The sequence below is a fragment of the Taudactylus pleione genome, unplaced genomic scaffold, assembly GCF_031769625.1.
Source record: "Taudactylus pleione unplaced genomic scaffold, aTauple2 ptg000898l, whole genome shotgun sequence".
NCBI lineage: Eukaryota > Metazoa > Chordata > Amphibia > Anura > Myobatrachidae > Taudactylus > Taudactylus pleione.
This window is the reverse complement of record NW_028285299.1, coordinates 142,377-160,709: the sequence shown is the minus strand read 5'-3', so window position 1 is coordinate 160,709 and position 18,333 is coordinate 142,377. Positions and strand designations below refer to the sequence as shown.

The 18,333-nt window shown below is 47.4% G+C and overlaps 1 protein-coding gene across 1 annotated transcript in view; it reads right to left on the bottom strand.

The window, feature by feature from the left end:
• LOC148474023 (atrial natriuretic peptide receptor 2-like) overlaps positions 1-18,333 on the bottom strand; it is a gene marked incomplete at both ends in the record, with an annotated part of 147,297 nt that overhangs the window by 102,007 nt on the left and 26,957 nt on the right. The window contains 4 exons of the mRNA XM_088459210.1: positions 1,124-1,208; positions 1,292-1,424; positions 8,562-8,656; positions 15,825-15,960. Coding sequence (XP_088315336.1) covers positions 1,124-1,208; positions 1,292-1,424; positions 8,562-8,656; positions 15,825-15,960 — 449 coding nt within the window. The remainder of the gene's footprint in view (positions 1-1,123; positions 1,209-1,291; positions 1,425-8,561; positions 8,657-15,824; positions 15,961-18,333) is intronic.

Below are 18,333 nucleotides of genomic sequence, written 5' to 3'. Positions count from 1 at the left end.
GCACTCATTAACCCCCCACACACAGTCACCCTGACAGCATTCATTAACCCCCCACACACACACTCACCTTGACAGCATTCATTAAAACTCCACACACACACTCACCCTCATAGTACTCATTAACCCCCCACACACACTCACCCTGACAGCACACATTAACCCCCCACACACACTCACCCTAACAGCACACATTAACCCTCCCCACACACACTCACCCTGACAGCATTCATTAACCCCCCCCACACTCACACTGACAGCATTCATTAACCCCCCACACACACTCACTCTGACAGCACTCATTAACCCTCCCCACACACAGTCAGCCTGGCAGTCCACATTAACCCCCCCGCACACACTCACCCTGACAGCATTCATTAACCCCCACACACACTCACCCTCGCAGCATTCACTAACCCCCCCACACACACTCACCCTGACAGCACTCATTAACCCCCCCACACACACTCACCCTGACAGCACTCATTAACCCCCCACACACACACTGACCTTGACAGCATTCATTAAAACTCCACACACACACCCTCATAGTACTCATTAACCCCCCCCACACTCACACTGACAGCATTCACTAACCCCCCCACACACACTCACCCTGACAGCATTCATTAACCCCCACACACACTCACCCTCACAGCATTCACTAACCCCCCCACACACACTCACCCTGACAGCACTCATTAACCCCCCCACACACACTCACCCTGACAGCACTCATTAACCCCCCCCCCTCCCACACACACTAATCCTATCTCCTCACCAAACAGTCATAGCATATCTGATCAGGCTCCATTCAGCAGCAGCTCCTTGTGTTGCCTAGGGCGGGCAGAGCTTCTTATGTGAGTGACAGGCTGGCGCAGCCACCACTACTGCTGACTCTACCGCACTGACAGGTGACAGTGCAGTGCTTGGGGCTGGGGGAGTTCCTGGGTCAGCCCTGGTCATCAGTAGTCCCAGGATCCCAGGAGGGACTGAAAGAGACATCATTCTTATTTTTTATTGTGGACTCAGTGGCGCCTCCAGTGGCTGGAACCCTTAGGCAGCAGCCTAAAGCTGGTCAACTACAGGTATCTTCACGCTTGCAGGTATGTGACAGGAAACTCACCTCAGAATAAGGATGCTCGCCATCCCAAATATAAGCAGGGTGATCCCCGCGCCAAGAGCCACCATTCCGAACGTGGAGAGAGGAGCTGGGAAGGGCAAACACAATACATCATTAATGTAGGCTGTATAAGGGAGAGAAACCAAGTGGGACTATAGGAGACTCACGTACTCTTCACACACGTGGGGTCGTCAGTATCAAAAACACATGGAGGGCTGTCTAAGGGGGGAGAACCCGTCAGCCACAGGATGGGGATTCCTGTCCAGTTCATTTGCTTTGTTATCCCATCATAATGTCCGACAATCTATAGGAGAAAAGAGCAATGACGTTACCTGAGTGCCAGGGACCCAATAGGTAACCCCGATCTGGCTCTGGCTATGTCACAGCCAGTGACTATCACCCTGATAGGTAACCCCGATCTGGCTCTGGCTATCAGGGTGATAGGTAACCCCGATCTGGCTCTGGCTATCAGGGTGATAGGTAACCCCGATCTGGCTCTGGCTATGTCACAGCCAGTGACTATCACCCTGATAGGTAACCCCGATCTGGCTCTGGCTATCAGGGTGATAGGTAACCCCGATCTGGCTCTGGCTATCAGGGTGATAGGTAACCCCGATCTGGCTCTGGCTATGTCACAGCCAGTGACTATCACCCTGATAGGTAACCCCGATCTGGCTCTGGCTATGTCACAGCCAATGACTATCACCCTGATAGGTAGTACACTAGCGTCAGGATGGCGATCGCGCAAATCCCCAGGTCCCGCTGCAGAGAGGGCAGAGCCTAATATAATAGTCACAATGTATATTCTATCACTCTGCTCATTATACCACACTCGTCGCCTTACAGCCACCTTCCGTGGACAATACACAAGAGAGCCACACAGGAGTGTACACACCTCATACACACACACACACAGGAGTGTACACACCTCATACACACACACACAGGAGTGTACACACCTCATACACACACACACAGGAGTGTACACACCTCATACACACACACACAGGAGTGTACACACCTCATACACACACACACAGGAGTGTACACACCTCATACACACACATAGGAGTGTACACACCTCATACACACACACACACACACACACACGAGTGTACACACCTCATACACACACACACACACAGGAGTGTGCACACCTCACACACACACAGGAGTGTGCACACCTCATAAACACACACAGGAGTGTACACACCTCATACACACAGGAGTGTACACACCTCATACACACACACAGGAGTGTACACACCTCATACACACACACACAGGAGTGTACACACCTCATACACACACACACAGGAGTGTACACACCTCATACACACACACACAGGAGTGTGCACACCTCATACACACACACACAGGAGTGTGCACACCTCATACACACACACAAGTGTACACAACACATACACACACACACACATATATATATATATATATATATATATATATATAAAATTATACTCGTGTGTGTATCACGCTATGTGTATGTTTCTTGTTAGTGGAAACGGCTGCTGTATAAGAAGCTGGAGGGTCACAGGGGAGGAAGGTTCCTTATCAGCAGAATGGCCGAAATACCAGGAATACCGGTGTCTGCCAGGATTCTCCCTCCCTCTTCTCATACACTTCTCTCTGTACACATTACACCATACCGGCCTACTTTTGAAAAAGCATTTCAGGGAGAGTGTGAGAGCAGCACCTATGAGCGCGGCGGTAAAGTGGGCGTGTACTTCTACATCTGAGAGGCGTGTCATACATGTGATAGGCATGTACTTCTACATCTGAGAGGCGTGTCATACATGTGATAGGCATGTACTGCTACATCTGACAGGCGTGTCATACATGTGATAGGCATGTACTGCTACATCTGAGAGGCGTGTCATACATGTGATAGGCGTGTACTGCTACATCTGAGAGGCGTGTCATACATGTGATAGGCGTGTACTGCTACATCTGAGAGGCGTGTCATACATGTGATAGGCATGTACTGCTACATCTGAGAGGCGTGTCATACATGTGATAGGCGTGTACTGCTACATCTGAGAGGCGTGTCATACATGTGATAGGCATGTACTTCTACATCTGAGAGGCGTGTCATACATGTGATAGGCATGTACTTCTACATCTGAGAGGCGTGTCATACATGTGATAGGCATGTACTTCTACATCTGAGAGGCGTGTCATACATGTGATAGGCGTGTACTGCTACATCTGAGAGGCGTGTCATAAATCTGACTTGCATCCAAATGTAAATGGGCCCCAAATTAGTTACTAAGATCTACGTGTTGAAGAAAACTTACTGATACTCATGTAGCCATGGGGATCACTGTGCCTTATAGCCATGGGGATCACTGTGCCTTATAGCCATGGGGATCACTGTGCCTTATAGCCATGGGGATCACTGTACCTTATAGCAATGGGGATCACTGTGCCTTATAGCCATGGGGATCACTGTGCCTTATACTAAGAGATATACATTCAAATGGAATCATGTTTTATTTTTTAATATTACAGCTAAATAATGAGAGGAGTTAAAGGTGCAATCAGGGAGATTATTAGACCCTTCAGGGAGACAGGGAGATTGCTGCTATCTCAGGGAGATTACTGCTATGTCAGGGAGACAGGGAGATTGCTGCTATGTCAGGGAGACAGGGAGATTGCTGCTATGTCAGGGAGACGGGGAGATTGCTGCTATCTCAGGGAGATTACTGCTATGTCAGGGAGACAGGGAGATTGCTGCTATGTCAGGGAGACAGGGAGATTGATGCTATGTCAGGGAGACGGGGAGATTGCTGCTATCTCAGGGAGATTACTGCTATGTCAGGGAGACAGGGAGATTGCTGCTATGTCAGGGAGACAGGGAGACTGCTGCTATCTCAGGGAGACGGGGAGATTGCTGCTTTGTCAGGGAGACAGGGAGATTGCTGCTATGTCAGGGAGACAGGGAGACTGCTGCTATCTCAGGGAGATTGCTGCTATGTCAGGGAGACAGGGAGATTGCTGCTATGTCAGGGAGACAGGGAGATTGCTGCTATGTCAGGGAGACAGGGAGACTGCTGCTATCTCAGGGAGATTGCTGCTATGTCAGGGAGATTGCTGCTATGTCAGGGAGACGGGGAGATTGCTGCTTTGTCAGGGAGACAGGGAGATTGCTGCTATGTCAGGGAGACAGGGAGACTGCTGCTATCTCAGGGAGATTGCTGCTATGTCAGGGAGACAGGGAGATTGCTGCTATGTCAGGGAGACGGGGAGATTGCTGCTTTGTCAGGGAGACAGGGAGATTGCTGCTATGTCAGGGAGTCGGGGAGATTGCTGCTTTGTCAGGGAGACGGGGAGATTGCTGCTTTGTCAGGGAGTCTCCCCGACAATCAGGGAGAGATGGGCAGTATGACTCGTCCTTAATTATACAAGTGAGTCTTAATGTACGATTAGGACCTTTCACACTTGCACTTGATCTTCAATCAGAATTAGAATTACTAGACATGCAACACGACAGGGAGAGGGGGGGGGATGCGTAACAAGATTATATTGTAGGAAGTAAATTCGTTTTTATGTTAGTTAATTAGAAGTTCCACTTGTTAAATCTATGACGTAATGTCCTAGGCCAAAGTGTATTTTCCATAAGATAAGAATTATTTTAAGTCTCTTTTGAGTGTCTTCATTTCTAAATACGAAATTATATTATATATAATATATAATATATATATATATTATATATTATATATTATTGTGATAGAAGCACTGGTAAAGTTGGTAAAGTGGTCAATGGCAGGTACACTTGTCTTAGACTTCTCCTGGGGTTTTTTAGAACACATAGGCCAAAAACCTGTTTTGTAAGCAGACCAGGGTATCGGCTTTTGGAAAAGCCGGTTTGGGACCTGGGGGTGTGGATGTGTGGAGAGGGAGGGCTCCATCCACAGGCCACTCCAGGTTTTGGGCCTTTCAGCCTGGTAACAGACTCATTATGGCTTGCAGCTGGAAATGACTAATATAAGGTGGGTTTGTTTGTGGCTGAGTGTCTCATACCTGGGAGAGCAGGCAGACTAGCCTTTCAGAGACACTTGGTGATAATCCTTGTAAGTACTGTGCACATGTTTTGTTGATGGTGAGGGCAATAGGCCCTACAATTATTATAGAGAGGGAATCTGCTGTGTAGCTGGTGCCCAGCCGGGCTAGGACTTATGTTTATGTTTACATTTATTTGGCACAATAAAGACTGGTGCCAACCAGTTTGTACGAGAACCTCAGACTTGTGTCCTGTTTCTATGGCTGGTGTGTAAAGAGGGAGTCCATCTACCCCAGGAGAGGGACCCCTACCCTGACTGTGTCACGAAATATATATATATAATATTGCAAATTGCCATCATAAAAACTGATGCAGCAGACTTTGTGACAACCAATACTTGTGTAATTCTCAAAACTTTTGGCCATGGCTGTATAATACAATCCGATATAAAATCAAATGCAAAATCCTCAAAATAATAGACCTTTTTTCTAGGGCAATTTTAGCAGGTTTCTTGAGTGTTATGTGTATTAAAGTGTTAAAAATAAATAAATAAATTACGTGGGGTCTCCTCCCCCCCACCCCACCCCCCAAATGCAATCAACAACGGGCTGTATGAGCCAGACCTGGTTGTGGAAAAACGGGGGAAAAAAGACGTAGAGGTCCCCTGTACTTTAAACAACCAGCACCAGGCTCATACTAGCGGGGGTGTAATGCTTCCCCAGGGGGACATACTTAACGGGGTCCCCAAACACATGGCTATTCAGCGCACCCCTGGATAGTGGGTTCGAGGTTGATAGTTTTAAAAAAATAGAATTAACCTTATATTGTGTTTTACATGGTGACTATAGGTCCAAGAAAGATTGGTTATAATTAATTTTGGTACAATTTGTCTGGTGCGGACTCTAAACCTATGTTACAATTAATCTATCAAAGCCATCGTTGGATGGAATTAGGTTGGTGGTGCTCTCAAAATTACTTTGTGTAGTACACATCTTTTTTTTGCTCTCTTTGCAAAATATGTGAACAAAAACCTGCTCTTTGGGGCACTCTTAAGCTGCACACACAACGATTCTATGAACGATTTTCTGTCAGATATTTTAAAGTGTAATGAACGTTTTTTTTGGACTACAAACTATTTTTGCATATTCCCTTAATGAAAATCGTTGAGTTGGTCAGTCTGACTGAACTACAAACGTGAGCGCGCACGAACTATAATCGTTCACCGTTTTAACTCCGAAAGTGAACGATTATTTGAACAATAAACAATATCGTTATCGATAATCGTTCAAAAAAATCGTGTGTGTGTGTGTGCACCTTTAGACTGATTTATAGTGAATAGTTCAGTAGTGACTGATTGATATATACCAAAGTAACATAAAATATAACTTTTCATTGAAAATATTATTAAAAAGGAGTGGTATAAAGAATGTATCCTCTCTCATCAAATCTAGAAAGACTAAATATAGGCAGACGAATCAAGGAGATAAATCACTCACATCAGTGCTAAAATAGCACAAGCATAACGTCTAATCAGCGAAAATAATCCGTGATAAACCCTAGAGACTAGTAATTATAGTATACATCAGTCTCAAGGATCTGCAAGGATATATATACACACACACACATATATATAATCTGATGAATCCAATAGCTAAGATACAGGCTAGGGTGACAACCAACTACGACAATTAACACTACAATCATGAATTAGCATATACATATATTCACTCTTACTTATTTTATCCCAATTACTTATACCAATATCTTTTCACCTAAGTTGTTTATAATTATAGAATTTGATGTCACAACTTAACGATTTTATACTTTGTTCTCACCCTAACCTTTATCTTAGCTGTCGGATTCATCAGATTATATGTGTGTGATCATCCCTACCGCATAGGGACACTACGCCCCATTCTGTCCCTGTCTGTCCTATCACCTGCTGTATTCGGTGTGTGTGATCATCCCTACCGCATAGGGACATTACGCCCCATTCTGTCCCTGTCTGACCTATCACCTGCTGTATTCGGTGTGTGTGATCATCCCTACCGCATAGGGACACTACGCCCCATTCTGTCCCTGTCTGTCCTATGCTGTATTCTGTGTGTGTGATCATCCCTACCGCATAGGGACACTACGCCCCATTCTGTCCCTGTCTGTCCTATGCTGTATTCTGTGTGTGATCATCCCTACCGCATAGGGACACTACGCACCATTCTGTCCCTGTCTGTCCTATGCTGTATTCTGTGTGTGATCATCCCTACCGAATAGGGACACTACGCCCCATTCTGTCCCTGTCTGACCTATCACCTGCTGTATTCTGTGTGATCATCCCTACCGCATAGGGACACTACGCCCCATTCTGTCCCTGTCTGTCCTATGATGTATTCTGTGTGTGATCATCCCTACCGAATAGGGACACTACGCCCCATTCTGTCCCTGTCTGACCTATCACCTGCTGTATTCTGTGTGATCATCCCTACCGCATAGGGACACTACGCCCCATTCTGTCCCTGTCTGACCTATCACCTGCTGTATTCTGTGTGATCATCCCTACCGCATAGGGACACTACGCACCATTCTGTCCCTGTCTGACCTATCACCTGCTGTATTCTGTGTGATCATCCCTACCACATAGGGACACTACGCCCCATTCTGTCCCTGTCTGTCCTATGATGTATTCTGTGTGTGATCATCCCTACCGAATAGGGACACTACGCCCCATTCTGTCCCTGTCTGACCTATCACCTGCTGTATTCTGTGTGATCATCCCTACCGCATAGGGACACTACGCCCCATTCTGTCCCTGTCTGACCTATCACCTGCTGTATTCTGTGTGATCATCCCTACCGCATAGGGACACTACGCACCATTCTGTCCCTGTCTGACCTATCACCTGCTGTATTCTGTGTGTGATCATCCCTACCGCATAGGGACACTACGCACCATTCTGTCCCTGTCTGACCTATGCTGTATTCTGTGTGTGATCATCCCTACCGCATAGGGACACTACGTCCCATTCTGTCCCTGTCTGACCTATGCTGTATTCTGTGTGTGATCATCCCTACCGCATAGGGACACTACGCACCATTCTGTCCCTGTCTGACCTATCACCTGCTGTATTCTGTGTGTGATCATCCCTACCGCATAGGGACACTACGCCCCATTCTGTCCCTGTCTGTCCTATGCTGTATTCCTGCCAGCTATAGGTAAGCGTAATCTGTGATCTATTCCCCCGTTGTCCTGTGATGACCCCAGTTCCCAGCTTCTCACCAGCAGTCATGATCCTAAGTAAGTGATCTGGAAGAACCGACCATGGTCACAGCAAAGAGGTGATGCAGCAGCTGTACCAGGAGGACTTAATTCCCATCCTGACACATGGTGACATTTCCTGAGGCCACACTACTCCCCCCAACTTACCTCAAAACGACCACTATCATGATCAGCCATTGCCCACAGGTCAAAGTCCGTGTTGCGGTCATTGCTCTTGTCCATGCTGACCGTCCCGGTGACACCTGAGAAGAAGAGACGGGCATAAGCGTTATGATGACATCAGGTGCAGAACTCCTCATCATGTCGCTATCACTTATGTAATAATAGCCTCCAGCTTGAGCTATTTATTATTACATAATGAGAGGTTGTGTCTATGTAATATTTACTTATTGGTGCCAGCAAATTATGTTATAATTGTTTTATTCCTAATTGTAGAGCATAAGGTGAGAGAGACCATGACCAGGATGTGTGATACAGAGAGAGAGAGAGAGAGGCCATGACTAGGCTGTGTGATACAGCGAGAGAGAGATCATGACTAGGCTGTGTGATAGAGAGAGAGAGAGAGGCCATGACTATGCTGTGAGATAGAGAGAGAGAGGCCATGACTAGGCTGTGTGATAGAGAGAGAGAGACCATGACCAGGCTGTGTGATACAGAGAGAAAGAGAGAGAGAGGCCATGACTATGTTGTGTGATACAGAGAGAGAGAGAGAGAGAGAGATCATGACCAGGCTGTGTGATACAGAGAGAGTGAACGTGACTAGGCAGGGAGAGAGAGACCATGACCAGGCTGAGAGAGACCATGACTAGGCTGTCTGATACAGAGAGAAAGAGAGAGAGATACCATGACTATGCTGTGTGATAGAGAGAGAGAGAGACCATGACTAGGCTGTGTGATACAGAGAGAGAGAGAGAGAGGCCATGACCAGGCTGTCTGATAGAGAGAGAGAGAGAGGCCATGACCAGGCTGTCTGATAGAGAGAGAGAGAGAGGCCATGACTAGGCTGTGTGATAGAGAGAGAGAGGCCATGACTAGGCTGTGTGATAGAGAGAGAGGCCATGACTAGGCTGTTTGATACAGAGAGAGAGACCATGACCAGGCTGTGTGATACAGAGAGAAAGAGAGGCCATGACTATGTTGTGTGATACAGAGAGAGAGAGAGAGAGATCATGACCAGGCTGTGTGATACAGAGAGAGAGAGAGAGAGAGAGAGAGAGAGAGAGAGAGAGAGACCATGACTAGGCTGTGTGATACAGAAAGAGAGAGACCATGACCAGGCTGTCTGATACAGAGAGAGTGAACGTGACTAGGCAGGGAGAGAGAGACCATGACCTGGCTGAGAGAGACCATGACTAGGCTGTCTGATACAGAGAGAAAGAGAGAGAGATACCATGACTATGCTGTGTGATAGAGAGAGAGAGAGAGAGACCATGACTAGGCTGTCTGATACAGAGAGAGAGGCCATGACTAGGCTGTTTGATACAGAGAGAGAGACCATGACTAGGCTGTCTGATACAGAGAGAGATACCATGACTAGGCTGTGTGATACAGAGAGAGAGGCCATGACTAGGCTGTGTGATACAGAGAGAGAGGCCATGACTAGGCTGTGTGATACAGAGAGAGAGGCCATGACTAGGCTGTGTGATACAGAGAGAGAGACCATGACTAGGCTGTGTGATACAGAGAGAGAGACCATGACTAGGCTGTGTGATACAGAGAGAGAGACCATGACTAGGCTGTGTGATACAGAGAGAGAGGCCATGACTAGGCTGTGTGATACAGAGAGAGAGGCCATGACTAGGCTGTGTGATACAGAGAGAGAGACCATGACTAGGCTGTCTGATACAGAGAGAGATACCATGACTAGGCTGTGTGATACAGAGAGAGAGGCCATGACTAGGCTGTGTGATACAGAGAGAGAGGCCATGACTAGGCTGTGTGATACAGAGAGAGAGACCATGACTAGGCTGTGTGATACAGAGAGAGAGAGAGAGAGGCCATGACTAGGCTGTGTGATAGAGAGAGAGAGGCCATGACTAGGCTGTCTGATAGAGAGAGAGAGAGAGGCCATGACTAGGCTGTGTGATACAGAGAGAGAGGCCATGACTAGGCTGTGTGATACAGAGAGAGAGGCCATGACTAGGCTGTGTGATACAGAGAGAGAGGCCATGACTAGGCTGTGTGATACAGAGAGAGAGGCCATGACTAGGCTGTGTGATACAGAGAGAGAGACCATGACTAGGCTGTGTGATACAGAGAGAGAGAGAGGCCATGACTAGGCTGTGTGATAGAGAGAGAGAGGCCATGACTAGGCTGTCTGATAGAGAGAGAGAGAGAGGCCATGACTAGGCTGTGTGATACAGAGAGAGAGGCCATGACTAGGCTGTGTGATACAGAGAGAGAGACCATGACTAGGCTGTGTGACAGAGAGAGAGAGAGAGGCCATGACTAGGCTGTGTGATAGAGAGAGAGAGAGAGGCCATGACTAGGCTGTGTGATACAGAGAGAGAGGCCATGACTAGGCTGTGTGATACAGAGAGAGAGGCCATGACTAGGCTGTCTGTTAGAGAGAGAGAGAGAAGCCATGACTAGGCTGTCTGATAGAGAGAGAGAAGCCATGACTAGGCTGTCTGATAGAGAGAGAGAGAGAAGCCATGACTAGGCTGTGTGATAGAGAGAGAGAGAGGCCATGACTAGGCTGTGTGATACAGAGAGAGAGGCAATGACTAGGCTGTGTGATACAGAGAGAGGGAGATATACCATGACCAGGCTGTGTGATACAGAGAGAGGGGCCATGACTAGGCTGTGTGATACAGAAAGAGAGGCCATGACTAGGCTGTGTGATACAGAGAGAGAGGCAATGACTAGGCTGTGTGATACAGAGAGAGGGAGATATACCATGACCAGGCTGTGTGATACAGAGAGAGGGGCCATGACTAGGCTGTGTGATACAGAGAGAGAGGCCATGACTAGGCTGTGTGATACAGAGAGAGAGACCATGACTAGGCTGTGTGATACAGAGAGAGAGAGAGAGAGGCCATGACTAGGCTGTGTGATAGAGAGAGAGAGGCCATGACTAGGCTGTCTGATAGAGAGAGAGAGAGAGGCCATGACTAGGCTGTGTGATACAGAGAGAGAGGCCATGACTAGGCTGTGTGATACAGAGAGAGAGGCCATGACTAGGCTGTGTGATACAGAGAGAGAGGCCATGACTAGGCTGTGTGATACAGAGAGAGAGGCCATGACTAGGCTGTGTGATACAGAGAGAGAGGCCATGACTAGGCTGTGTGATACAGAGAGAGAGACCATGACTAGGCTGTGTGATACAGAGAGAGAGAGAGGCCATGACTAGGCTGTGTGATAGAGAGAGAGAGGCCATGACTAGGCTGTCTGATAGAGAGAGAGAGAGAGGCCATGACTAGGCTGTGTGATACAGAGAGAGAGGCCATGACTAGGCTGTGTGATACAGAGAGAGAGGCCATGACTAGGCTGTGTGATACAGAGAGAGAGGCCATGACTAGGCTGTGTGATACAGAGAGAGAGGCCATGACTAGGCTGTGTGATACAGAGAGAGAGGCCATGACTAGGCTGTGTGACACAGAGAGAGAGACCATGACTAGGCTGTGTGATACAGAGAGAGAGAGAGGCCATGACTAGGCTGTGTGATAGAGAGAGAGAGGCCATGACTAGGCTGTCTGATAGAGAGAGAGAGAGAGGCCATGACTAGGCTGTGTGATACAGAGAGAGAGGCCATGACTAGGCTGTGTGATACAGAGAGAGAGGCCATGACTAGGCTGTGTGATACAGAGAGAGAGGCCATGACTAGGCTGTGTGATACAGAGAGAGAGGCCATGACTAGGCTGTGTGATACAGAGAGAGAGGCCATGACTAGGCTGTGTGATACAGAGAGAGAGACCATGACTAGGCTGTGTGATACAGAGAGAGAGAGAGGCCATGACTAGGCTGTGTGATAGAGAGAGAGAGGCCATGACTAGGCTGTCTGATAGAGAGAGAGAGAGAGGCCATGACTAGGCTGTGTGATACAGAGAGAGAGGCCATGACTAGGCTGTGTGATACAGAGAGAGAGACCATGACTAGGCTGTGTGACAGAGAGAGAGAGAGAGGCCATGACTAGGCTGTGTGATAGAGAGAGAGAGGCCATGACTAGGCTGTCTGATAGAGAGAGAGAGAGAGAGGCCATGACTAGGCTGTGTGATACAGAGAGAGAGGCCATGACTAAGCTGTGTGATACAGAGAGAGAGGCCATGACTAGGCTGTCTGTTAGAGAGAGAGAGAGAAGCCATGACTAGGCTGTCTGATAGAGAGAGAGAAGCCATGACTAGGCTGTCTGATAGAGAGAGAGAGAGAAGCCATGACTAGGCTGTGTGATAGAGAGAGAGAGAGGCCATGACTAGGCTGTGTGATACAGAGAGAGAGGCAATGACTAGGCTGTGTGATACAGAGAGAGGGAGATATACCATGACCAGGCTGTGTGATACAGAGAGAGGGGCCATGACTAGGCTGTGTGATACAGAAAGAGAGGCCATGACTAGGCTGTGTGATACAGAGAGAGAGGCAATGACTAGGCTGTGTGATACAGAGAGAGGGAGATATACCATGACCAGGCTGTGTGATACAGAGAGAGGGGCCATGACTAGGCTGTGTGATACAGAGAGAGAGGCCATGACTAGGCTGTGTGATACAGAGAGAGAGACCATGACTAGGCTGTGTGATACAGAGAGAGAGAGAGAGAGGCCATGACTAGGCTGTGTGATAGAGAGAGAGAGGCCATGACTAGGCTGTCTGATAGAGAGAGAGAGAGAGGCCATGACTAGGCTGTGTGATACAGAGAGAGAGGCCATGACTAGGCTGTGTGATACAGAGAGAGAGGCCATGACTAGGCTGTGTGATACAGAGAGAGAGGCCATGACTAGGCTGTGTGATACAGAGAGAGAGGCCATGACTAGGCTGTGTGATACAGAGAGAGAGGCCATGACTAGGCTGTGTGATACAGAGAGAGAGGCCATGACTAGGCTGTGTGATACAGAGAGAGAGGCCATGACTAGGCTGTGTGATAGAGAGAGAGAGGCCATGACTAGGCTGTGTGATAGAGAGAGAGAGAGAGGCCATGACTAGGCTGTCTGATAGAGAGAGAGAGGCCATGACTAGGCTGTGTGATACAGAGAGAGAGGCCATGACTAGGCTGTGTGATACAGAGAGAGAGGCCATGACTAGGCTGTGTGATACAGAGAGAGAGGCCATGACTAGGCTGTGTGATACAGAGAGAGAGGCCATGACTAGGCTGTGTGATACAGAGAGAGAGGCCATGACTAGGCTGTGTGATACAGAGAGAGAGGCCATGACTAGGCTGTGTGACACAGAGAGAGAGACCATGACTAGGCTGTGTGATACAGAGAGAGAGAGAGGCCATGACTAGGCTGTGTGATAGAGAGAGAGAGGCCATGACTAGGCTGTGTGATGGAGAGAGAGAGAGAGGCCATGACTAGGCTGTGTGATACAGAGAGAGAGGCCATGACTAGGCTGTGTGATACAGAGAGAGAGGCCATGACTAGGCTGTGTGATACAGAGAGAGAGGCCATGACTAGGCTGTGTGATACAGAGAGAGAGGCCATGACTAGGCTGTGTGATACAGAGAGAGAGGCCATGACTAGGCTGTGTGATACAGAGAGAGAGACCATGACTAGGCTGTGTGATACAGAGAGAGAGAGAGGCCATGACTAGGCTGTGTGATAGAGAGAGAGAGGCCATGACTAGGCTGTCTGATAGAGAGAGAGAGAGAGGCCATGACTAGGCTGTGTGATACAGAGAGAGAGGCCATGACTAGGCTGTGTGATACAGAGAGAGAGACCATGACTAGGCTGTGTGACAGAGAGAGAGAGAGAGGCCATGACTAGGCTGTGTGATAGAGAGAGAGAGGCCATGACTAGGCTGTCTGATAGAGAGAGAGAGAGAGGCCATGACTAGGCTGTGTGATACAGAGAGAGAGGCCATGACTAAGCTGTGTGATACAGAGAGAGAGGCCATGACTAGGCTGTCTGTTAGAGAGAGAGAGAGAAGCCATGACTAGGCTGTCTGATAGAGAGAGAGAAGCCATGACTAGGCTGTCTGATAGAGAGAGAGAGAGAGAAGCCATGACTAGGCTGTGTGATAGAGAGAGAGAGAGGCCATGACTAGGCTGTGTGATACAGAGAGAGAGGCAATGACTAGGCTGTGTGATACAGAGAGAGGGAGATATACCATGACCAGGCTGTGTGATACAGAGAGAGGGGCCATGACTAGGCTGTGTGATACAGAAAGAGAGGCCATGACTAGGCTGTGTGATACAGAGAGAGAGGCAATGACTAGGCTGTGTGATACAGAGAGAGGGAGATATACCATGACCAGGCTGTGTGATACAGAGAGAGGGGCCATGACTAGGCTGTGTGATACAGAGAGAGAGGCCATGACTAGGCTGTGTGATACAGAGAGAGAGGCCATGACTAGGCTGTGTGATACAGAGAGAGAGGCAATGACTAGGCTGTGTGATACAGAGAGAGGGAGATATACCATGACCAGGCTGTGTGATACAGAGAGAGAGGCCATGACTAGGCTGTGTGATACAGAGAGAGAGGCCATGACTAGGCTGTGTGACAGAGAGAGAGAGAGACCATGACTAGGCTGTGTGATAGAGAGAGAGAGGCCATGACTAGGCTGTCTGATAGAGAGAAGCCATGACTAGGCTGTGTGATAGAGAGAGAGAGAGAGAGATACCATGACTAGGCTGTGTGATAGAGAGAGAGAGAGATACCATGACTAGGCTGTCAACTTAGTGTCTTTCACAAACCCTCCACATTCACAGGCTGCACTATACAATTCTACGTTTGCAGAGGAAGATGAGCCGATTGGAGTGGGGAGAGGTGGGAGTCAGGGAGGGCGGATAGGAGGAGGTTACAGTGGTCCAATCTGGATGTTGATCGATTTGTATTGAGTAAATGTTCCTCCTAGACTGAAATAATGTGCAGATCTCTGTGCCCCAATCTGCAGCGATTGATGTTCTGAATGTTTTACGTTATTAGGGCCCTTATTCATGAAACGATAATTGGCCTGGTAACCATGCGGAAACGCAAGTTTGCTACCGAGAACAAGCTCCATCTTCAGATGGCGCTTATTCTCGGATCTGCGCTCCTTCCTATGGGAAGGATTCCGGGAATGTGAAGAGGGATCCGAGTGGATCCCTTCGCCGCCTCCTTACTACCCTCGGCGGCTTTGCACATGCGTAACCCGAGGTCTCCTGCTGCGAGTTGGATACTTAAGTTTTCCGCGCAGCGAGTTCGAAACTTCATCATTGGAGGCCCTATGGCCTTCGATGATGGATAGGCCCCTTAGTCTCTAAGTAGTGGTGACACTTACCCTGGATGCTCCGTTCCTTGATCTTCTCTACAATCCGGTTTCCATCTTTGTGAGAACCTCCTTCTTGTAGCGTTTCATTCAGCGCCTGGGCGTAGAGCAGCACCCCGTCATGGAAGCAGCCTGCAATCAGGTTCATCTGCAGAATGATGGGGGCAGTTAGTGTACTGGTTTATGTGGGCGGCACCAGTGTAGAGAGGGTACTACACACAGAGATAAGATAGGGGAGGGAAGAGGAGTCTGAGTAATGTACTCAGTATACAGACAGGGGATCCCAGGGAGAAGTTACTCTCAGATATGTGTACAGACCCCGTGTTATGGTTGTGGCAAAACCACACTCTAGTATTTTGGTTCAAGTTCGGTTTTAAATTTCTTTAACATTGATAAAAACAGATAAAATAATGAAATGTGGAGATGTTTGAACCTGTTTACATGCAATCTTGAGCTGCTCATATGGGTCACGCAACGTCACGTGACCTGGATGTCTGAGGTTTGGGGTTATCTGAGCTACTGAAGAGACAATTAGAAAAATTACATCAGAAAGTACAATCTACAGTACGCTCTTCCCCACAGGATCATCTCTTCATCCTCTCTACACCATTATGTCATCAGGCTGCACAGCCAACATAACGTATCAGTGATTCTTATGCGAGCGTTGTCCTTCCTCATCTGATGTATTATATACTGTCCTTCTACTATAACCTGATCACTGTATACCGTTCTAACTCACTGTCCTTCTACTATAACATGATCACTGTATACCGTCCTTCCTCACTGTCCTTCTACTATAACATGATGACTGTATACCGTCCTTCCTCACTGTCCTACTATAACATGATCACTGTATACCGTCCTTCCTCACTGTCCTTCCGATATAACATGATCACTGTATACTGTCCTTCCTCACTGTCCTTCTACTATAATATGGTCACTGTATACTGTCCTTCCTCACTGTCCTACTATAACATGATCACTGTATACCGTCCTTCCTCACTGTCCTTCTACTATAACATGGTCACTGTATACCGTCCTTCCTCACTGTCCTACTATAACATGATCACTGTATACTGTCCTTCCTCACTGTCCTTCTACTATAATATGGTCACTGTATACCGTCCTTCCTCACTGTCCTTCTACTATAACATGATAACTGTATACCGTCCTTCCTCTATAACATGATCACTGTATACCATCCTTCCTCACTGTCCTTCCTCTATAACATGATCACTGTATACCGTCCTTCCTCTATAACATGATCACTGTATACCGTCCTTCCTCTATAACATGATCACTGTATACTGTCCTTCTACTATAACATGATCACTGTATACCGTCCTTCTACTATAATATGGTCACTGTATACCGTCCTTCCTCACTGTCCTGCTATAACATGATCACTGTATACTGTCCTTCCTCACTGTCCTTCTACTATAACATGGTCACTGTATACTGTCCTTCCTCACTGTCCTTCTACTATAACATGATCACTGTATACCGTCCTTCTACTATAATATGGTCACTGTATACCGTCCTTCCTCACTGTCCTGCTATAACATGATCACTGTATACTGTCCTTCCTCACTGTCCTTCTACTAAAACATGGTCACTGTATACTGTCCTTCCTCACTGTCCTTCTACTATAACATGATCACTGTATACTGTCCTTCCTCACTGTCCTTCTACTATAACATGGTCACTGTATACCGTTCTTCCTCACTGTCCTACTATAACATGATCACTGTATACTGTCCTTCCTCACTGTCCTTCTACTATAACATGATCACTGTATACCGTCCTTCCTCACTGTCCTTCTACTATAACATGATCACTGTATACCGTCCTTCCTCACTGTCCTACTATAACATGATCACTGTATACTGTCCTTCCTCACTGTCCTTCTACTATAATATGGTCACTGTATAGCGTCCTTCCTCACTGTCCTTCTACTATAACATGATCACTGTATACCGTCCTTCCTCACTGTCCTACTATAACATGATCACTGTATACTGTCCTTCCTCACTGTCCTTCTACTATAATATGGTCACTGTATACCGTCCTTCCTCACTGTCCTTCTACTATAACATGATCACTGTATACAGTCCTTCCTCACTGTCCTACTATAACATGATCACTGTATACTGTCCTTCCTCACTGTCCTTCTACTATAATATGGTCACTGTATACCGTCCTTCCTCACTGTCCTTCTACTATAACATGATCACTGTATACTGTTCTTCTACTATAACATGATCACTGTATACTGTCCTTCCTCACTGTCCTTCTACTATAATATGGTCACTGTATACCGTCCTTCCTCACTGTCCTTCTACTATAACATGGTCACTGTATACTGTCCTTCCTCACTGTCCTTCTACTATAACATGATCACTGTATACTGTCCATCCTCACTGTCCTTCTACTATAATATGGTCACTGTATACCGTCCTTCCTCACTGTCCTTCTACTATAACATGATCACTGTATACTGTTCTTCTACTATAACATGATC